General features: G+C 37.4%; 1 protein-coding gene across 1 annotated transcript; it reads right to left on the bottom strand.

Moving 5' to 3' along the window:
- Window positions 1-45: 45 nt before the first annotated feature.
- On the bottom strand, window positions 46-24,536 carry LOC149775425 (uncharacterized). Its single transcript, XM_089944265.1, has 5 exons — window positions 24,387-24,536; window positions 17,528-17,607; window positions 14,018-14,111; window positions 3,625-3,751; window positions 46-683 (listed from the first exon to the last, which is right to left on the bottom strand). The coding sequence occupies exons 1-5, from the start codon at window positions 24,515-24,517 to the stop codon at window positions 624-626; spliced, it is 492 nt and encodes a 163-aa protein (XP_089800391.1). The 5' UTR covers window positions 24,518-24,536; the 3' UTR covers window positions 46-623.

Here is a 24,536-nt window from a genome sequence, read left to right as displayed (position 1 = left end):
GCTTTATGAGAAATATTTAGAGATCTGAATAAACACATAAGTCAATTTAAAATGATTTTGTTTATTTCTTGTCATATTAAAAGTAAAACAACTGCAATGTTGTGTGACAAATAACAGTGAAAAAAAGGCCTTTGTCTCCAAATAGTTTCTTTGAGCAATGAAAACAAAGAACTGTAAAGGTACACTGGTGGGACAATAGACATTGAACATGACATAAACTCTCCTCATAGAGTTTACATGTAAAGTATGTGATTACCTTTCAAAAAAAAAAGAAAAAAAGAAAATGCATGAAGAAAATACATTACCACAAGAAATACAAATTTTGTTCGTGTATATCTTGCAGTTACAAAATCTCGAATTGGAGCAAATGATCTTAAGTATGGAAAACGAAAATACTCTAATGTGCATCAAGTAATGGCCATAAAAAAGAAAGGTCCCACAAAGTGCAACATTTCTAAGACGTCTCTCCCACTGGTTACTCAAAGTCCTCATAAATCTCACATAATTATTATTTTACTTGTCTATGGTTCATTCACAACATCATCAAAATCATGGGAGTGACCTCACTCATTTACCTTCCTATGCTTGAATATTGTACAATACTGCATTCTCAAGCTAGAGATTCATCCATGTGCCTGAGCTTGTGGATTCCTTTTCAAGATTTTGATCTGCATATTTTGACCCTGAAAATCAACAAAATCTCAATAGGAATGTCGAGAGTAACTCATATATGTATATATATATATCTATAGAGTGAGAGAGAGAGACAGAGAGAGAGAGAGACTGTAAAATAATTCTTATTCAGCAAGGAGATAATGTTTAAAATGTAATGCCTGCAATCAAAATAATACCAATGCATGAAAGAATATTCTTGTGCAAGGCCATAATGATGTATAAGGTGTTGACAAAATCTGCCCCCAATTACAAGAATATACAATTTTCCAAAAAGGAGACCCTACTGGTATTCCAAATCTAAAATGATTCAAAGGTCACAGTTTCAAAGTACCCAAGCAAGAAAAGGAAGCTTTCAAAAATTGCTTTCAATTCTCATGTGCTCTTGTTTGGATTAACGTTTCATATCATATTAAATCAGCTCCAAACATCTCTACTTTCTACAATAGTTGCATCTGATGGAAGAAATCATGAAGAAGAAAAAAAAACTGTGTACAGGTGACACTTGCCATATGTCAATTCCATTTACACACTTTCATTTTAACATCATTCATAATGAAGATATTAACATTCAAATTTAACTACTGTGCTCATTTTTTATGCTATTGCTAATGCCATGTGTTGTGACACACACAGAGCTCCCATACATGCAGGTGCTTGCATCTCATCACACCCCAACACAATGAATCATTATATGTATTAATCTAATAATCATGACCTAAAAACCAAGAGGTATAATTAGCCGAAGAACTTTACAAATATCCGATGAGGAAACATACTTTCGATTTGTGCCATAAATGGTGTAAAATGAGCACCAGCTGTACTTATTCAAGTACAAGTTACATTATTTATTTATTTTCTTCTTTTTCTTTCATTTAATTTACTTCTTTCCATTTTCATTTCTGTACCAATGTAGCATTTATGTAAATAGTTGTTTATGTACTAGGTATCTGCTTATGTGTGTATGTTTATGTGTATGTAGGGGTAATGATTTAATACTGAATTTGTGAAACTAGCTGAATAATGTCTGGCTTCTACAAGCCTTGAAACTGCACACACTATAGGCAAAGTGTACCGACAACGTGATAAATGTACATAACAGAGGGCCTAAAGGTAGATTACTTCTCATTTGTAAAGTCAACCACTAAAAAAGTAGTTATATATACACACACACATATGCTAAACAATTAACAATGAAAACGAAAATGAAATAAATTGTTTATGTTATATATGGTAAAATTTACACAAACATAATCCCATCTACCTCTACCTGTTGTCATACCTGATAAATTATTTGCTGCATGTTATTAAGTTTGACAAGTGTTCAAAGAACACAAATGTGCTGACACCACTCTTTTACATGATATAAATTTCCTGCCATTGGAAACAAAATTTAACCAGTCCCTGAAGCAGAAACATGAGCCATAACTTTTGATTTCAGTATTTTCATGAAGACAAATCTAAACACAAATGGACTGAAATCCTCAAAACCAAAATATGAGTTCCGTATGTAGCAAATCTGCCATGTGGTAAATAGTATTATTATATTTTACATCAATCCCTCTTCAACTGACTGAATCCTCTGGTAGTACTCAATAACAGTGTAATCTTCATTAAGTGTAAAGGATATGGGATTTCTCTCAGTCCCATGACCTTGAGTTTTGACCTGTTCATTTCAACTAGATAGGTGCCTCTCTCATCTCAAATGGAAGTCATCCACAAAGTTTGGTCATGGCTTGTCTCAAAGGACTAGAGTTATTTTGTGGAAAATATAATTAATCATCCTTGGACTAATTATGAGCCTGACATTTGAAACTTTAACCCCAAAATTAATTGGTATCTTCCTTGACTCAAATGCAATGACGTTATGAAGTTTAGTCATGGTAGTTTGGTGTAAATAATTTCTGCTTTCAGTACCTTTGAAATTTCTGACACCAAAAATGAATTAAATTCTCCCATGTCTCAAATAACAGCCATCCATAAAGTTTGGTCAATATAGCTGATAAAGAACTCAACATATCGTGCAGAAATCATTTCCAAAAAATAAGTGGTAAGTGAGAAGAACAATCTTCCCAATATAAGTGTGCTGGATTTGATTAAATTCTACTATTCTAATATATAAAACAGGGTGAAAATCTGCACAAATCTCGTCCCATCAGTTTGATTTTCCTATCCTAAGCACACATATTGGAAAGATTGTTTCTCACATTATATGTGCATGATCATGTTTTCCAGTGTAAATACCTCTTTCTCACATTTCTATATGTGGATTACCATGTTTCCCTATGTAAAAAACACTGGTGGAGAATATGTCTTCCTCTTTTCTATGTATGTATGATGATACTTTCCAGTTAAAAATCACTGAAGAGTATCTTTCTCACATTTCTATATATGCTCCAGAGGTTTTCTTGTGTGTAAAACACCAGTGGAGAGTACCTCTTTCATCACATGACTGTTGTCTTATACCATTTGGCATCAAAATAATGTTTTCATTGGTGCATCACCACTTTAACTTGTTTACATTATGTCATTAGATAGAAATATTTTCTGTCATTTAAGTTTTAGTAATCACATCTATCTGCATTTTAACCATGTCTCTAAGTTTTCACTAAACATTCTGGTGTCAATCAAACATTATGTGCTCTTATTAAATATTTAACAAATTGTAGTGGATATTTTGTCATTTGTTTGCTGTACCAATCAGCTGCCATTTTACTTGCAACTTTTGTATTTTTACCAGGAATCTGAGAAAAATAATTCTTCAACATGCATCCATGTTGGACGATTCCACCACTGGGATCAGATTCAAGGGTTAGACACGAGGCCCAAAATTTGGACCTTATTGTAGAATTTTCCTACCCCACACAAATGCATATGAAGGATTCTATTGATTTGTTTTACCGCCATTGTACCTTAAATGCTGTGACATAATGACCTATTAATCTGACTTACAGATCCATATTCCTTGTAGATGAGACCAAGTTCATCAGCAGTCTCCAAGATGCAGGCAATTTCTCCCACAGTCAGATTTATTTTTGGAAAAGGCAACTCCATTAGGTCTGGATCCTGAATAAATTCCCTGTAAGAAATAAATGTATGTATGTATGTACGTGTGTGTGTGTGTGTGTATGTACAGATGAATGGATGGATGGATGGATGGATGTAAATATGTATGTATGTATGTATGTATGTATGCAACTGTGTGTGTGTGTGTGTATGTATGTACATATGTATGCATGCATGCATGCATGAATGCACACACATACATACGTACATATGTAAATGTATGAAGTGGCATTCTATGGCATATCTGCAAAACGGTGGCTATTTAGTGCCAACCAAAAGGTAAAGTACGACAATGTTTAAATTAAAGAAGATAAACCCTTCAAAATAAATCTAAACATGAAGTACAACATGATGAGATATAAAAGTAGAAAATGTTAAATTTCTGTAAACGTTTCATAAAAGTAAATGACAAAAACAAGGCAACTCCAGAATCTTCTCAAGATTTTCATCATCATACAATTTTAAAATTCATCACTGAGAAGTTTGATGGAGATTTCTATGCCATGAGATCTGATATTACACAGCTGTCAGTTGCCTATTGAATCTGAAGTGTAATGGGTCTCATGATTATTGCCTTGTACAAATCTGGTTATGTGATATTACACATTTGTCACGTGCTTGTTGTTATTTGGAAGTGTATTGGGTCTCATGACATTGCCTTATACAAAATCTGGCTATATTACACATGTCAGTTACCTGTTTTTGCTTTGAAGTGTAATGGTCTCGTGACACTGCCTTGTTAGCATCTGTTATTCTCGAGAGGTGATGGAAGTGCACGCATCAGAGATGTCCTGGTTGGTGGTTGTGCAGCATCTGCTGTGGCTATGTAGTCCAACATTTTAGTGGCAGTGATTGCTGCACTTGAAGGTTGCGTCTGGTGTTGGTTGGAGCTGCTTCTTCTTCCTCTGCGATCGTTTTTCATCAGCCAGCAAGCGTAGCTTGTCCTCACCGGCTTTCAGACCAGTGATCAGAGCATGTCGCCAGCTTGAAGTGGAGAAGTGGCCGTCCGATCGACCTTTTGCCAGAGGCGAGTTTTGAATAAAGAATGTCTTTGGTGATCTGTTTGTCATCCATCCGACGTTGGAGGAGGAGTGTGACCATTCTGGGAATCTTGGCACGTTCAAGCACCTCGTTGTTGGTTATGCAATCGCTCCAGGTGATACCGAGTATGAGTCGGAGGCATCGCATGTGAAAGGTGCTTAGTCTTTTCTTTTGTGAGTTGTATAGAGTCCGGTTTCACTGGCGTACAGGAGAGTGCTTAGCATGCAGGCACGGTACATGGAGATCTTAGTGTTCAGAGTCAGCATGTTATTGTTCCACACTCTCTGTGACAACCTGGAGAGAGTTGTTGATGTCTTTCCAATCTGCTTGTTGAGCTCAGCGTCGAGCGAGAGGTTGTTGGTGATGGTAGAGCCGAGGTACATGAACAGACTGACCACCTCAAGTTTGTAGTTGTTGATGATGATGCTTGGGGAGTCTGCATCCTGAACCATCACATTTGTTTTCTTTAGGCTTATGGTCAACCCAAACTCATCGCATGCTTTAGCAAAGCGGTCCATCAGGCACTGTAGTTCAGCTTCTGTGTGGGTGGCTAGAGCAGCATCGTCTGCGAAGAGCATGTCCCTGATGGTGACTTCATGCACTTTGCTCTTTGCCTCCAGTCATGCCAGGTTGAACAGTCTGCCATCTAATCACATGTGCAGGTAGATCCCTTCTTTGGAAGTCCCAAAAGCATGCTTGAGCAGGACTGTGAAGAAGATGCTGAAAAGCGTGGGGGCAAAGATGCAGCCCTGTTTCACTCCAGTGCGGATGTCAAAGGGGTCAGATGTTGAGCCATTGTAATGTACTGTGCGTTTCATGTCATCGTGGAAGGACTGGATCATGCTTAGCAGCTTTGGAGGGCATCCAACTTTCGCCAGGATTGTTAAGAGTCCGTCTCTGCTGACCAGATCGAACGCCTTGGTGAGGTCTATAAAGGCAGGAAGAGGGGTCTGTGTTGTTCTCTGCATTTTTCCTGCAGTTGACTGACAGAGAAGATCATGTCAATTGTGGACCTCTCGGTGTGGAACATGCACTGCGACTCTGGATACACTCCGCCAGCAAGCATCTACAGCCTGTTCAGGATGACGCGTGCGAAAACTTTACCCACAATGATGAGAAGGGATATGCCCCTGTAGTTGTTGCAGTCCCTCCTGTCGGCCTTGTTCTTGTACAGGGTTATGACCTCTCATGTCTTGAGGCACTGCACCCTCATCCCAGCACTGGCAGAGGAGGTCGTGCAGGTGTGTGAGCAGCACGCTACAGCTGCACTTGATGACTTCTGCTGGGATGCCATCCTTCCCTGGGGCTTCTCTAAGGCCTTCCTTAGTTTGGCTACAGTAGGTTTCTCGTCTAGTTTGGCCATAAGAGGGAGGTTTTCAATGGCGATGAGGGCATCATTGGTCACGTGGTTCTCTCTGGAGTACAGTTCAGAGTAATATTCCACCCAAAGCTCCATCTGCTTGCCCTTGTTGTGGATGGTATCACCTGTGGCAGACTTCAGTGGTGCTGTCACTTTCTTCATGGGATCCATTGCTTTCTTTATGCCATTGTACATGCCTCTGATGTTTCCAATATCTGCTGCTGACTGGATGCTCTGACAGCGCTGAAGCCAGTATTCACTGGCACAGTGCCGTGCTAATATCTGCACTTTGCTTCTGGTAGACCTGTATGCCTGTAGTGTCTTCTGGCAGGGGGATCGCTTGTATTGCAGGGGAGCACTGCGACGCTCTTCTATGGCTGGCATGAGTGTGGCGGAGTTAGCCTCAAACCAGTCATTGTTCTTTGATTGCTTCTCACCAAAGATCTGTGTGGCTGTGCTGTACACAGTCTCTCTGATGTGATCCCATCTTTCTTTGACACTGCTGTTGGGAGGTTCTGAATCAAACGTCTTGGAAAGAGCATAGGTGAATTCCTCAGCCCTGTCTGGATATGATGTTTTGCTCATATCTATGCATGGTTTACCCTCTTGCCTAGAGCGGTGGATCTTCTTCGGCAGAAGCTTCATTTTGCAGCACACCAGTGAGTGGTTGGTGTGGCAGTCAGCACTGTGGAAGGTACGGGTAAGAAGCACACCCTTCATGGCTGACCGTCTTGTAATGATCAAGTCCAGCTGGTGCCAGTGTTTAGACTGGGGATGCCTCCAAGACACTTTATGCTGTTTCTTTGTCTGAAAGAATGAATTGGTGATGCTGAGGTCATGGTACGAGCACATCTCTAGAAGGCGCTGCCCATTCTCATTCCTCTTCCCAACGCCAAATCTGCCAAGACAGGAGGGCCAAGAGTCATGGTAGGCACTTACCCTAGCATTGAAGCCGCCCAGCAAAATCAAATTCTCTTCCTTGGGAATTTTGTCGATGAGCAAGTTTAACTCATCGTAAAACTCATCCATGGTGTCTGCTGAGGCGCTTAGTATGAGAGCATAAACGCTGATCAGGTTGACAGGCCCATTTGTGGTGTGGAGGCGGCGGGAAAGCAGTCCTCTACTTCCTTGTTGGCAGGGTTCTATCATCCCCAGCAGAGTGTTCCTGTCAGCGAATCCGACACCAAGCTCTCTGGCTTTGTCAGCACTCTTTCCTTGCCAGAAGAATGAGTAGTTCTTTTCTCTGAGGGACCCAGAATCTGGTGGATGCATCTCCTGTAGCGAGGCAATGTCAACCTGGAGTCTTGCAAGTTCGTCGTTGATGACTGAAATCTTTCGAACATCGCTGATTGCCTGGAGATCATCTGAAAGCCCAGTCAGCATGGTCCGGACATTCCAGGTACCTAGCCTGAAGATTGGAGGTTTCCTTATTGGTTTTCTTTTGTTATTTCTTGTTGCAGTAGTTGCAGTCCGCTTGTCAGATACTCATGTACCTTAAGCCTTACGCACCCAGCAAGGCAGGCGAACTGTGATGGGACGGCACCTTATTGGATGGGGGCTGCCCAGTTTGAGGCAGGCAGTAGCTGTCCAGTGAAACCTGTTGGTCTCTCCCACCATCAGAAGCAACCCCTGGCATGTGGCTCATGCCAATCGAGCGGTGACATATAACCGGTAAACTGCTGCTTCCCGTGTTGTGTTGACACTGTGGAACGAAGCTGGAGTGTCCTCTCCAGGGTGCAAGCCTGGGCAGGGTGATATTGAGAATCAACTGTTGCCCATGCAGTCCACGCAGCTGGTGAATAAAAGGGAAAGGACAAGCTGATACGTCATGGCACCAGCTGTGTTGCAGGAGTTGCCGAGATGACACTGAAAGCAATGCCAATTGGATTGCCTTGTACAAAACTAGCATGTGATACTGCACAAATATGATCCAAAATATGAAAGGATTTTATTTAACAATTATGTCATATGTGATAGCAAGTTTGTAATACATGGAACTAAACTGTTAAACTACATTAAAATTATATAAATGTAACATGACTAAATTATTATACTACACTGAAATCATATAAATACATATAAATGTAATAAGGCTAAATGGTTACATTACATAAAAGCTATGAAAATAGAACAATGTTAAAACGTTGTAAATTATTCACATATCAAATCTTGTGAACCTTCAGAGTACAGTGAGCATATCACCCACTAAAGCCAAGATATCACGCCCTGATGGATTATGTTGTATTTTCAAGCTTTTACTCGCAGAAGAAGGCATTATTGTTCGAACATGAGGTTTGCAGAGATGGCTCTGATTTTAAGAGCCGAGATCCTCATAAGAAGTAATGGATCTTTTGATCCCATTTTAAGCCATGATGCAAGGGGTTGAATGGTTGCATTCTCTTTCCCTGGCTTCACTGGAAGAGAAGGGTGTTGTCAGGTCATGCTGCAATTCTCCCCATTCCCTTCAAGCAGTGTCTGAGCACACAGACTGGGTCCTGCATTGTTGCCTCTTTTGATATATCAATGGAGGCGAATGCATGGATAACCATTTTTTTGATTGCCCACTAATGTCAACATCATTTTGTCCATTGTACCATCTGATCTGAACTGGAGATAGCTTGAGTTCCAGCTTTTGAATTCTGTATAAATTCTGATAAATGTCCTTGTCCAATAATTAATTTAGAGCAGAGCATTTCCAGGGAAAAGAATCACTTTTCTTTAAAATAATTTGAAGAAAATAAAATAATTAGCCCCAATGGGACACAACATAAAACAACTGGACCTCTCAAGAGTTAAGGCACAAATTGCAATTCTTTCTCAAAACATTAGTAATAAATCTAACTACAACACAAAACAGATTCCTGGATGGAGGTCAACAGTTCATCCTTTGGGAAAATCAAAAGTTTGTAACAATAAACACGTTATTTGTCACGTACTCCAGATATTGCCTTGATTCCACTTTATAAATCTTACTCTAAGAAAGAATAAAAAGCAATTTTTAAAAAGGTTGTTTACTAAGACCCTTTCTGGATCTGAATCAAGGTCAGGAACTATGTCAACGTTAGATACAAAATTTCCATTATTAGTTGTTTACTTTGAAAAGTAATGAAAAAATCAGAACTGAACTCTAGTCCAGTAAATAAAGTTACATTACAATAGCATGTAATGGAATAAAAAATAAATTGAAACTAACATTCAAATAACTTAATTAAATAAAATATAAATTAAATCAAATATACATAACAATTCCATTACATGTTATTGTAATGTAACATTGTTTGCTGGACTTGACCTTGTCCAAAACTGAGTTCAGTTCAGTTTGACCTAATTGACTTTTTTTATTTCATTAAGTAAACAACTAATAATAGCAGCATTATTCTCTATTGCGTATGAGCTAATAAACCGAATTATTATTCAGGTAAACATGTTGATCAGGGTCAGGGTTTTGTAGATGCTCAAGTGAATTTAATAGGTTTTGTTTTAAATAAGCAAGGCTATGGTTGTTTTTAGAAAATGCTAATTTGTGTCCTGAGGTCAAACAGAGAACTATATTGTCCTGTGACTATCAGAATTTCACCAGTTGGGCTTAAAACACTTGACACATTAAGTTGTATTATGTTGTGACCAGTTTGGGCTGAATTTTGTTTTCTTCAAACTATTGAATTCAAGTGATTAATTTCTCTGGAAATACAAAAGTTCTCTGACAAAATTCTTGGATAAAGACATGCATTGGAATTTACACTGAATTCAAACCTTGAATATTATTTCTGTGATTCAACAAGAGACTGTTGACACATCAGCACTTTGATGACTATAACAGACATCATCTTCAAATTGAACTCAGTTTTATTCAGGACTTTTTATTACTAGGACTTCTATGTTTTAATTCTTGGATTTTTGGATTTAATTTGTAATACCATAGGTTCCTTTTTTTCTCATTTTTCAATTTGTATTCTAGGGAAATAAATTATTTGTTAAATTTTACAAAGTTTGCTGTCTTCACTCTTTTCTGTTACTTATTTTAAGAGCATAGACTTTTAACACTAAATTGTATAAGAAAAGAAATAAAACTTGTACTCTACTTTTATTTTTGTAATGACTTTAATTAGGTTTGGTATTCTACATTTTCTACATTTTATTTAAAAAAACACATGCATTCTGTTTCTGTCCATCCAACATGTACATAGGACTCATATTTAACATATTTGGGCTCAAAATTACTCAGTGATATCTCCATTACAACTTCCCCACTCCAATAATATGATATACTTCATAATTTTACAAATCATTGTCATCGTCACTATCATCAGCCAGTATTTGCTGAATTAAATCATCAACTGAAGATGAACCATCCTGGAATCATCCATTTTGGGTTTTCTAGGAAGCTGGTTTTTTAAAGATGTGTATGCAAAACTTTCTTGAGGCAAGGATCAAATGACAGAATGCTTGTTCCATGGCCAAATGTGCCAATCAAATTTAGTTTAACAACAATTCATGTCAAACTGAAGAACCAAGATCTGCAAACAGTTGCACACTTGAAAAAAGAACAGATATTGCAACAAGTGCAATGATAATTCTGGCATTGGCACAACTTATGTCAGTGGTTAAATAAAAGTTATATACTGCACAGAGTATGCATATGTGTGATGTGATTTGGATTTTTATGTAGCTTTAACAATTTTTCAGTCATATCGCTAGGATGTCTGCAGTGTGGCAGTTCATAGTAATATCTAGCCCTGGGGCATCATGCCAGACATGTAGTATAATATGCCATCCAGTCACATTATCCTGACACCAGACCAACCAGTCCTAACACTAACCTCTTAATGATGAGCACCAACTGAGGCAGCTGCTAGCACCATTTTTATAAGTCTTTTGAATGACTCAAACGGGTTCAAACCCATGACCTTACACATCAGAGGCAGACACTCTAACCACTTTGGCCACCGAGAGAGGCCTCAGGCAGCTGACTGTTAATCTTCCCAAGTTTTGTGGACTGGGGAAGAAGCTGGAAATATGGAATCTCTGGCCTACTATCAATGTCAACTGATGCTTCGACTTTATAGTCATGCATGGTGGTAGAGGTTGGAGGGCATTCTAAAACTGTCAAAACCCACTGTGTGAATATCCGTGGTCCTCCTCTGCTTCTCTTTTAGGACAGACCATACCCTGATGTAATGATGATGCAAAACCAATGTCCATAATTAATTCACCATTAATACCCTAATGGTAAGCTGTGAAAATAGGCAAAGCTAACTATGCCATTCAATTTTGTTTCCCTTAGGCAGATGGCCAGTTAGCCAGGAGAATGGTCAGTGAGGTAGATGGACATGCAGAGGCCAGCCTAGTTGACTTATACACCAGTTGTCTTGAAAGTATGGCTGAATGGATGGATTTTCTGCTACCATCCAGTCCCAATCTGCATATATAACTATTAGCTTGGCTATATTGATGTATTTTTTAGTAAGATTTTCATCATTAAATATATAAGAAGCCATGTCTGTCAAACAGTCAGCTCTATCACTAAAACCTCCTCCATAATCGAATATAGCTAGGGATTGCTGGGCTGGCTCGTAAGGCTCTGGATGTCAAAAAGGTACCAAATGAGCCAGTGGTTGTATCCATGCAAAAGTGCCAAAGTTTGTCTAGCAGTATGAAACACTGGTAAATCTGTTCTTCATTCAGCATGGATACCAGCTGCACAGAAGATCGGTTTGGTGTGGTTCTTAACCAGAAGTACAGCCTGGTCATCAGCTGGATGGCTGGATTGTTAACTATCTGATTGGTCTGTGTGCAAAATGGATAGATCAGCTAACTAGATACCTGTAAAACTCTACAAACACAGGTCTGGCCAGCCAATACTGAGCATGGCATGTCAAAGTGATGGATTCCTGGTCAATGATTGTGGAATACAACCAGTTGGATGGCTGGACTGGCTTATTGCTGTCAAAGATCATTATATGTGGAGACTGCAAGTAAAATGGCTCACCCGCATCCAAAATTTACCTCATGCACCTGGAATTATGGGCTCTAAAACCAAACTCCTACAAGTGTGCTGACTTATGCCCACTGTGCAACCTAGAAGAGGGAGGACTGTCTCCTATAAGCTCCCATGTCATTATTAGAGAAGCAAGTTGGACGGCAGGGAACAAATTTACTTGTGGCCAGCAACTATGTCATCACTTCTAGTGCTGGCTATCACATCTGTGACTATGATAATAAATCTGGCTGTTTGGGTAGTGACTTCACCTATCTATCTTCCATCTGCAGTGGACATGATAAGATTGTCCCTGTGGACATTTAATACATCGTTTTATATGGGAGAGGGACATCAAAATGACCCAGCTATACTGGCCAGTGACAAGGTCTACAAATGCATACTTAGTATGTTGCAGTCCATCTCAATGGACATTTCTCTTTTGTCTTCCATTCTCAGTGCAGTACCATGTACCATACATTCTCCGACCATGATGCACACATAGCTGTGGATGAAAATTTGGTATATGCAAGGCAGGTCCCATGTTGTCCTGCATTTGATCCATATGGTCTATGCACTATGATACCATGTTGTTGCACAGGGTCAAAAAATAATTCCACAACTCCAAGAAATTCAAATAAGATTAAAAACGTTTCACAAAATAATGACAGCAAAATATAGTAAATATCTTTACATACAAGACTCTACCAACTCAACAAATCATCAATAATCCACAAGATTAACTTCTGGGAGAGGTATATGATTCAATGTATATTGTATCCAGATAAAGTTACAAATTGTCAAAAAACTGTAGCCACCTAACAACGCCGAGGAGTGGTACAGAGATGGGTTGGGAAGAGTTTCTTCCCCTTTGTCCATGTGGAATTTAGAATGGTAAAGTAGCAGAGCTTCTTCCTAACATTAATATGATCAGAGAATATATTCTGAAGAAAAATGGAAAATTGATATATTGGCCTCAAAATCTAATAAGATCATATTAATACCAAATTTCATTGGTGCACATTAAGTGATTTTTGTTTAATTACACTTACAATGTCCTTTTTCTTCCAAAAATCAAGTCCAAAATATTAAAACTCTATTTAAAAAAATAAAAAAATTGCCTAAAAATATAACCAGGCAATCTAAATTAATATAAGTATGCCTACCATACATCTTTACCTTACTCAAGAAGTTCTGCTTGCTTATGCCAACTTGTAAAAAATAAAACTAAAGGTAAAGAGTTCAAAACAATGTCAAAAATTACAAGGTGACATTAGCTAGAATCTAATCTGATTTCTTGGAACCCATTAATTGTACATAAATTTCCAATTTTGTCATGTCTGGCTTAATAATTTTTAGCCATCTTGCTTACAAAAGAGTCTGATGGTGTGTGTGTGTGTGTTCTATTTTTAATGCAGCTTTATCAATTTTTCAGTCATATCACTACGATGTCTGCAGTGTGGCAGTTTATAGTGATGTCCAGCACTGGGCATCATGCCGCAGACATGTAGCATCATGTCTTATCCAGTCACATTATCCTGAAACCATGCCGACCAGTCTAAACACTAACCTCTTAATTCTGAGTGCCAAGCGAGGCAGCTGTTAGTACCATTTTTGTAAGTTTTCAGTATGACTTGGCTGGGGTTTGTACCCATGACCTTCCACAACCAAGGCAGACGGTCTAACCACTAGGCCACCAGAGGGGTCAAAGACTTTGATGGAAGGGCAGTGAGATGGTCAGCATCAAACTAACATTCATTCTCTTGGGATGGAAGTGGTAGAATACAAGGAGAAAAAAATCTTAAAAATCTTTGACTTTTTCCAATCTATGACTCATAAGGACAAAGATCAAAATATCTCTGAGGATTTTCTAGGATTTAAAGAATTTCACATGTGCTTACTGTAACCTATTCCTGACAAGTTGCTCAAACTCTTTGGAACACTTCAAAGACTTTTCTTTAGCTTTTTCTATCATGTCATCTTCTTTAGCTTTCTCTGAAAAATATAAAAACACTGGTTCAGTCTAATCTAATCAATCCAATGCAATATGTTCCCAATGAAAATATCCAAATAAACTAGACTGAGGATAAGAACAGCTGATTACATTTTACCTTCAAAATGTACACAATACTACTTGCCATAGAATCCTTGACTTCAATTTTTCTCTTACAAAGTTACTTGTCCAATCACAAGTGATTTAAGACTGTCACCTGTAAATAGAAGTATTTTCTTTTCCAGCCACATGTTACAAATATTATCAGATTTCTTCTTTCATGAAGGGTTATCTTCATTGGTATATTTTGCTGGCTTGTGTTAACACCACCTTACTCTGACATTGTAAAACCGTAATAATAGATTTATATAGGAAATAAATACACTGAAACCTGCTTTAGCAAATACCTCTATACATAGTACACCTACTTATATAGGATATTATGTTGTTGTTCTCTTTCATTTATGATCATTTTTAACCTCTTAATATGAGACATCTCCAATAAGAACAAGTTATTCTTGCCAAGTGTCCTTGAAAGAGTTCTTTCTATCTCATACAGAGTAATGAGTACACTGTAAAGGAATGAGATGGACTTATTTCAGTATAATGAGTACAATGTAAGTAATGAGATGGTCCTATCTCACAGAGTAATAAGTACACTGTAAAGCAATGAGATGGACCTATCTCATACAAAGTAATGAGTACACTGTAAAGGAATGAGATCTTGTTTTACAGAGTTGTAAACACTACTATTGATGTAAAACTTGTAGTTGTAAAACTCTTGAGTCACCAGAAAAGAAATCAATCTTTAAAGCTCCTCTTTATAAATCTATTCATACATTAGTCAGATGTCACTAATCTGTTGACAGTTGGAAACTGCTGACAAGAGACTCCAATGGAAAGTTGCTGACATTTTAAGATAATGTCCAAAAATAATATTTATGTGATTCATTTAATGAAAATCATAGTAGCTGAGTTGGTAGAGCAATGGACTCGTAAGTCATGGGTCATGGGTCTGATACCCACCCAGTACCAGCTCAAACTGGCAGTCTAATTTGTCCTTTGGAAAGCCATTTAAATCCATGGCATGATATAACCAATACTTAATTATAAGTCTTGTTAAAAATCACAAAAATATCAGATATATTGATTTATTTAAGACTACACAGTACTTTTCATGTTCCCCCAACATATTTTCTTCATTTTCTACATCTCCAATCCAATGCATTACTAAAAAAGTTCAGAGGCACTAATATCTTGCTTCTGTTAGGAACTACCTTGGACTCAATACTATAATGGACAGGAAATGTATCCTCAAATTTTTTACAATTGTTAACAATAATTTCATCAATTGTAAAGCTGTCAGTGGTAAAGCAGAATGGGTTGTAGTACAGTGGGATTGCAATTTACGCGAGGGTTACATTTTAGGAGTGCATGTATAATTTGAGATTCACGTAAATTGATATAATTTTCTCCCTATAAATTCATTATGTCAAAATTAGGGGATGCTTCTGCAAAGCAGATTTTTAAAAAAAAGTTTTTATAAAAAGCATAGCAAAACGAACTTAAAACATAGGAAACATAAAAAAACATGAAATTATTAATTTTAATCAATAAAACATACAATTAAAAAACAAAAGCTGCATTTAACAGTAGTGTTTATCAAGCCACATTGCCAACATCCTTTCCATTATTTTGGGGTGGGTAAAGCAACTTTTCTGGTTCGAAAGGGAGGTTCCAGCTTTCACACTTGGACAGGGCTACAACATTGTAGCTAGGTGTGAGTGTGTGTGTAGTCAGCATTTATGGCCAATACTACTGAATATCTAAATACCAACAGTCATCTAATACCAAACAACTTTTGGTATGATTCATATCTGCATATAAATTTATCACAAATCATCCTTTGAATTCTTTAGATTCATGTTATCCCAGGAATCAATTTAAAACTATCCTAGGCATCAACCTCATTTCCAGGATTGCCACATTTGGAACACTCCTGTCATTATCTAGGTTAATGATCACATAAGGTATCACCCATTTTAAAGCTAAACGTTTCTTTGTATTTCAAATTCTGACCATTTAGACATATATTTATTTGTATGCACACTCTGCTGATACACTAAGTAATTTAGGTTTTTAATCACAATTATTAATTAAGGTGTGGTTTATTGTTATCGGTAGCAAAGTATGGTTGCTGCTGCAAGAGTACAGTTGCAGAATTTTTCCCCATGATTGCTACCCAGTGAACAGCTGAATTTTCCCTTTTCAGAATTACACAGGGAGTATAAAAGGGTTTGTTAGCGTCTGTGCTTGAACCTAATCAGGATTATAAGGGTCATACTAAGATTTTTGAATGTTCAGACAGTGTGTGAGTTAGTTCTTTTACTATTTGACTATGATGTCCATACAAGGCAGTATGCAAAGAGATGGTAACTCTTTTGTTAATTATTTTCCACATATAAGCAATTCAGTTATTTCAGGATGCCATTATAAATAATTGCCAGAAAAATAATGCTTTTCTTAGCAAATTTTGGACAAGTCTTTACAAAAATTGTGAAATCTGCATCTTTATAATCTTAACCTTTCTGGATATATTCACTCTTCACTCATTTTTATGTTCTAAATCAAGAACTTTAGCTAAAATATCTGCCTCATCAGTTAACTTAAATCAGACAGTATTTTACAAGATCTTGTGAGCTCAATTAAGTGCTTCTTGCAAACCTATTAAAAATAATAATTCTTATTACAGCTGAATAGAAAATTACAGATTATTAATAATAATAATAATAATAATAATGAGTGCAAGTTCTATGATCACAAATTGTTATTTAATTATGTTTGTCCAACTGCACACTACACCTGTGATATCAGTTCTGAGTGTAATTATTTAGAAATAATGCACTGGAAATTTGAGTCTTGAGTATTTTTGCTGCCATATGATTTTATAGCTGTTAATAAACCAGATGAAACTCAAACTTCAGAGTGCATTTCATACCTAGTCCCACTCGTATAATAAGGATTTTTCACTTCATTACAACCACTGACTTCTTGGAGTTTACGTCCAAGTTTAACTGGACCATTATGAGAGGGAGAGTTTATTGGCCACAAAGAGCATGAGCCATTGAATTGTCCCCAAGTTAATGGCCAGCATTATCCCATAACAATATATCAAGAAATCAGCAGAGACCATGAAGCATTTTATGGAACAGTTGCATATGAATAAATATTGAAATTTTAGTGCAAGTGACCATTCCAGACACCCAACTTATCCATTTCCTTTGTCATCCTATATGAAAGTCAACATGCTGAACTCAATAAATAATCTGTTTTCTGTTTTTGGCCTAAATGCTGCTTTATGTTAATGCAAGAAAAACAGGGGATTACTTCATAAATTAAAATGTGTTTTTTTTTATACCATCAGCAGTCTGTTCCACTGGCTTGGAAAACATCTTGGCGTACATTTTTTTCTCCACCATATGGAACCTTGCCATATCTCTGCAAAGGAAGGAAAACACACCCCATTTGAAGAATACAAACAATTAATTTAAATGAATTTATTATTATGGATATACATTTTTGCTGTTTGCATGAAAAACAAATTTTCAATTTTACTGATTTTGTGAAAGGGAAAATAGGACTTTGCTGCTTGGGAAAGGGGTCACTTTGTTTGTGGTCATACTATTCCCAGAAAAATTAGTATTCATTTATTCTTTAAATTTTAAGTCTGTATATACCACATATTCCACAGAAATTGCTACCTCATGAAACTTTGTGAATTCACATCAATAAACAACAAAAGGGAAAGAACTAGCTATTGACTGAGACAATGTATGAAGATTCATTGTGTAAAATTTATTGTTTGCTGACTGCTGTAAATTACAAAACTTGTGTGAGTATAAATTGCTCCTATATTTAGAAAAATGCGAAAACAATCCAACTTTCATGATTATATATCCATGGCTAAATATTATAGAGCATACAATATTAAACAATGATAAATGCATGTCAGTATCATAAGTTTATTTTACATGAGGCTAAAAAAGGTCTGATATCACTTAAATTGCTTGCATTGGTCAATACATCACATCTAACTGGAATCAGGTAGGTGCATTGTATAATGGAAAAACAAATGATGAATCTGCTTAGAATTGATCCAGTGACATTTGTGATGTAGCTTACTGTTTTTCTCTCGAGTATCAGTGGCCATATCTCAAGGCAAAAACATTATCTTGTGTACAACCTGGAAGGTTGCTTTCAAACTATGGTTAGCAATGGTTAGGCAGTTCTGGAGGAGTCACTTTGAGGTCTTCTACATTTTCTAACAGTATCTCTATGGGACTGCAGATCATCATCATCTATCACAGTTTTGCTAGATATTCTCAGTCAAAATTCATCAAAATGAGTCATGGATTTTTGAAGAAACTGCTGGAAGTTATTTCTACTTCTAATAACAGCAACCATATTTGATGGAAGACCTACAGTAACTGTACATCACTTGTGCAGATATCAAGGTAACGAAACTTAGATGCTGTCAGATTTGCTTGGAATTGACCCGGCGGTTGTTGAAAAGTACAAAATAGCAAGGACCTGATGACTTGAAAAGTCTGTGCTATAAGTGAAAATGGCATTCTGTTTGATGTGCTAATAAAAGAAAACTGCAAAGGTTTAACAATGATACAATATTAACTGATTTAATATAAATACCATAACACAGTGACCTAAATTTAAAACTTAACCAGACATATGGATGAGTGAACAATGGTAACAATATCTGTCCAGTCCTTATTTATGAATGGGTATCGAAAACAACCTCTTATTAACTGAAGACACACTATGATTTCAACAAATGTGTTATAAGAGAGAGTGAGGTTATTAACACTGCTAAACACAGGAATGAGTCAATACTTATAGCGCTGCTCCAAATCTGATGTCATATCGTGAGTAAGCTCTGAACACAAGACAGGAGAAGACAACTTTACTCAGCAGCTCTTAACGATATTTAGCAACTGAATGTGATGTCAAAAGAAGCTCTTTAAATAATGACATTCTGGTCTTAAATCCTAAGTTGCCATGTCAATAATGACTCATTCTTGCCTTATATCTGAAGTGTCTCTCTAAATAATGAATTATTCTTGTGCTATGTCTTGTGACTCTCTAAATACTAACTCACTGTAGCCTTAGGGTTCATTTTTGTCTTGAATGGTTCTGTAATAATGGCTCAATTTTCCTAATGACCAAAGTAGCTCTATGGTGTTATGACTATAGTTCCTAAACAATGTAAAAGAAAGAAGCAAAACCAACAAGTTTAAGCAAACTTTAGTTTCAATGTGAAAATTTATGAAACACTCACAGTAACTGAAATAAATCCCAAATAATCATATATGTTCTATCACAAGTCGAAAAGGAAAGAATGTTCCAAATGAATTCCAGTGGTCTTGAATGTCCTGATGTACCAGTTATGTAATCCAGAATGTCTCTGAATGAGTTTCCAATAATCCCTAAGTAATGCATTAGTCCAGAAGTCAATGAACACTTTGTAATTCCATGGAATAATTTAAATAACTCCTCTCAAATTATATCTGAACACAACTGTAAATTATTCCACAGAATCACCTTAAAACAGGAATAAATAACTTGTTTACCATGTCCCCTATATACGAAAATCTGCACTTGACCTTAGATGCAATAGAATGTTCTGGAAAATTAATTATTTCAATGGAAAATTCCACAAACTCATAAGCAAGGTTAAGTCTTGAAATCCAGTTCTAGTAAACATCTTGTTTACCAAATACATCTGTGACAAAGTCAGGTATGCAAAAACTCCAATCACAACCCTCAATCAGTTACAAAAGCCAAGCACATAAAATAAACTGAACATATATGACAACAGAATACAACTCATTCTTGTCCTTCTGTCCAAAGTGGTTCTGTAAATAAGGGCTCATTTTTATCTGCTGCCCAGAGCGTCTCTGCAAATAATGACTCAGTCTTGCCATATACCAAGAGTAGCTATGTTAACAATGATTCATTCTTGCCTTTTGTCTAGAATGTCTCAGTAAATAATGGCTCATTTTTTTCCTATGTGTAGAATGTCTCTTTAAATAATAACCCATTCTTGCCTTATACACTATACTGCTTGGTAACAGTCATGAATATTTTGGAAATGCATGACAGGCCCCCAAAACAAGCTATTGATATATCAAAAGTCAAAACTCCTGAGCCCAGGGTTACAATCCTAAGGCATAAAACATGATCTGAGGAGTCCCATCCAGGAGGACAAAACCAAAGCAGGACAACTGCAGGTTTAAAGAAAGTATGTAAGGCTGTTAAACAATTCCTAATATGAAGTGACTTGGGTTAGGAATTACTGAAATATAAGTGATGAAATTCTAGGTCTTGGCTACCAGTAACATGGCCTAGTGGACAAGAGTAGCAGAGGGAGAAAGCAAACATTTTTGTAAATTGTGTTTCCCTTAGGATACTTACCCAATCAGATTAATGTTAGGAATATAAGCCCTACTAACTCCTGAATCCAGCCAATTCTGTCTATAATATCTAGACAATAGGCAATAACTCTTGCCCTTTACCTTCTTTGCCACAAACAGGTGGCACTAGTTTAAGCTTAGTGGAATATCGTGTAACTCGATGTGCACATTGCAGGGAGGATGTGAGGGAATTAAAGTAATGTGATCGGGAAAGTATTTGAGGAGGAGGGATTGTTGAGCATCCATCCTGTACCCCTGGTAACCTTTGAGGAGTGAATATTGGAATCCCCATATATAGGTTAACCCACTCTCTGGAAAAGTCATTGCTGGAAAGATATGAGATTCTTGTACCACATAATAATTTAAGGACAAATCCTACAAAGACTGAGGAGGGTGCTCATTCGGAGGTTATGCAGGTGTCAATTAGGTCTGGTAGCCACCTGTACAACTGAGTCTACCAGAACTAGAGTTCATCACTGTGAAGTCAAGTATTGTAGATAAAACTCTAGAAGGATGACTGCATGCCAACTGATGGACTTGATGATGCCTTTGATGGACTTATGACAGCAAAGGCAATGCTCTCATAGAGAATTTTTATCTCATGAGCAGAGATCTTCACAAGGCAACTTTATTCAAGTGATATGTCAGAGTATGCCATGCATATTACCCACTTCAACCATAATGAGAGGGCTTGAGGGTTATGTTCTCTTTCCCATATTAAACAAGGAGAAAGAGGATTCTTTGAGATCCACAAACTGGTTCAGACTGTTTCAGATAAAGTCTAAGCATATGTACCAGGTCCTACATGAAAGCCTTCTGGGTTGTGTCAATACAAGAGAGAGGCCAAATGAGGACGTTTTCAATGCCCAAAGACAGCAACCAATTCATGGTGATGAAACTGGATTGCATCATTAAGACCACCAAGTCATCTGATCGAAACTGAAGGTAGTCAACTGAGAGGGCATGTAATTCACTGGCTCTGCAAGCCAAAGTGAGCTCTATCATGAAACAGGTTTTGTTTGAAAGGAACTTCAGTGAGGTCCTAGCAAAAGGCTTGAATTTATTTAAACTCAGCCAAGTCAGAACCCAGAAAGATCCACAATTTGGGAAACAATGTTAGCAATTTAGACCTTATGATGTCAAAATTGGACAACAGCCTTTGTTATGACCAAGATTCTCCTTGCCATAATGATGGGATGTGCCCTTGACAGTAATTGGAGCCAACCTTTTTCCCTCTAACAAAGAAACAAGTCGGGCATAGTCACTCAAAATGGACAAGTTTTTACTTTATGCCAGGCCCTGAAAACACGTCAATTCCCTTTGCAAGCCTTTAAAGTGAAGTGCCTTCAAGCATGAGCAATTCATTCCATGGCTGAAGGGTTGAACTGTTTCTGCTCCTAGGCTCTCTGGACAAGAACTAAGCATAAAGATGGTCCAAGTTAGGATGGAAAATGTGGGTCCAAGGGTGTTTGAGAAGATTCAGCTGAAAGGCTTTAACTATAATTTTCATCTCCAAGAGAATGATGTGGAAACCAGTGTCCTTTCCACCACACTAGTCACTGACAGTATCTAGGTCTGGTAACAGATGGGTTACTCAACCACAGGTGCCTTCATATGTATATGGTATACATGGTCCCATCCAGATATCCAGATGTTCAAGATATTCTTGTCATGAGCAATTCTTGATTTCATCACTTCTCTATTGTCATAACCAAATGAGACCTTGCCATGCATGCTGGTCTAAAAGGGGGTGGACATTCTGAGTTCCGCAATGCCCCATAAATTCCTCTACTGCTGCCTGAAGGCTATACTCAGTCCACTCTATGGTGGGATGTGAGTATGAACTATCATCAGGTTTATCACCACAATTAGTGTGCAGGCCACCCTGCACAGAATCCTGATTAACATCTGGATAGTACATTCTCAGAGGCATAGACAAGGCATTTAATCTGTCTATAAGACTGTCATACTACCTTCCAAGAGGGTAAGCCGTGAGTAAATGACTAGCTGTATTCGCAGTTATAGTTGCTGAATTGGTATGGATGGCTTGTCAATATCAAAACATCAGTATAGGTGTTAAGTGCATTGATGGCAGTACACATGGCTGTACTGCCAGAGTAATGGCAGCCAGACAGTTCTATCAATCTCATCCCCGACAGTGTGAATGTTCCATGGTTCTACTTGACAAGGCACCAATATGAAATGAAAACCATATAGTCAATGAATGGTATGGATTAAGAACCAAGCAGCTGGACAGTACAGTCATGAGCCATAAAATCTTAAGTGCAATTAGCCTGTATGGATCTAGATCCAGATATCTGGATGGTATGGTCAGTAGCCAAGACGTATCAAAACTGAAGTGTGGCCTGATGACATGGCCCATTCAAGTGAATATAAACCCCATGCACCCAGACTTACAGGCCCAAAGTCCATGTTCAGACATGCATGGGGACTTGAGCCACCTGGGCTGACTAAACTGGGTGGAAACACCCCCAGAGTGTACAAATTCTTGCCTGAAACAGGAAGACAGAAGCATGCAGAAATGGGCTCTCAAGTCATTTCCAATCCCCATGTACCTGGACTTACAGGCTCAAAGGCCATCACTGGGTATGCAATGGGTCTTATACCACCAGGGCTGCCTAGAAATTAGTGGAAACTATCCCAAAATATCGAACTTCTCCAGATAAATGTGCCTGACAAGGCCAGTCAAATATATCAGTACTCTTGGTTCTTTGATTTTTATTGATCAAAACATCAGTACTCTCAGTTTTTTGCATCTCAGGTCACTCCGTTTCTTGCTGTTTTCCTTTCAACTGCTAACCATGTATTCTCCGACCAATTGGCACACATTCTGCATGTAGCTGACAATGTACACTTTGTACATGCAAGACACTTGTTATTAGATTTCACACTGGCTTGCATTCTTGCATTTAGCATACTTAGTCATCATGGTTGATTCTGAAATGATGAAGTAAGATGCACTAAAAAAAAGGAAATAAATTCATCTGTCATAAATAACTACTGAATTCCAAAATCATATTTTAGTTTGTTACAAATTCAAATACAATTGAAAAAGTTCATTAGAGTTTAATTTTAATTGTGTTTTGAAACATGTCAACGTTAAATAAATCTTACTGCTAACTTCATCAAAAAACATCAGACACCCCTTATACAAGGGGTGATTAATAAATACAGTGTGTGTGTGTGTGTGTGTACAAGAACTTCAACACATTTTGACACAATGTAGATGAGTAAAGCCATCCAGCCAGAGGATACAGAAACTAAGTCCACATAGGTGAAAACAATTCATATAATTATCACCAAAATTAGACAAAATCAATGCTACCTGAATAATAATAAATAATCCAATTGATTTTGGGAGCAAAAAGGATTGATACTGTCGGTTCACAAGACTTAAACCGGTGCCATTTGTAGGTGGCAAGGTTAGGTAATGGGCAAGAGTTATTGCCCTTTGTAGGTACATCATCATCATCATCATCATCATCATCATCATCATCATCATCATCATTATAGACAGAAAGAAGAACACTGTCTTTGGAAACGCTTGATTCAGGAGGTAGCAGGGCTTGTATTCCTAACATTAATGTGATCAGTGAATGTATTCAGATGTGAAATGTGACCATATTATATTCCGAATATGACATTTATATTGTAAACAGTACCTAAGTTACAAGTATATCCTTGCCCTCATTACTACTTATTTAAGGAAGTCAACATAAACACAGACCACAAACAATCTCAAAACTGAATGTGAAAGAAACAACTGACTTTTCTAGTTTTTCCAGCTGTGCATTAATGTCCTGGTCCTGAGGTTTCCACTTCTGAGCCCTCTTGTAGTAGCCCCTGGCTTCCTCAAACTCACATTTTTGATGCAAAGCCTGCAGGTACAGATACAACATCTCATATTTTAAATATGAC

This window comes from Sinohyriopsis cumingii, chromosome 19 (genome assembly GCF_028554795.1).
Source record: "Sinohyriopsis cumingii isolate HCF-2022 chromosome 19, ASM2855479v2, whole genome shotgun sequence".
In the NCBI taxonomy this organism is placed as follows: Eukaryota; Metazoa; Mollusca; class Bivalvia; order Unionida; family Unionidae; genus Sinohyriopsis; species Sinohyriopsis cumingii.
The sequence above is the reverse complement of the archived record's forward strand: the minus strand, read 5'-3'. Positions and strand labels throughout refer to the sequence as shown.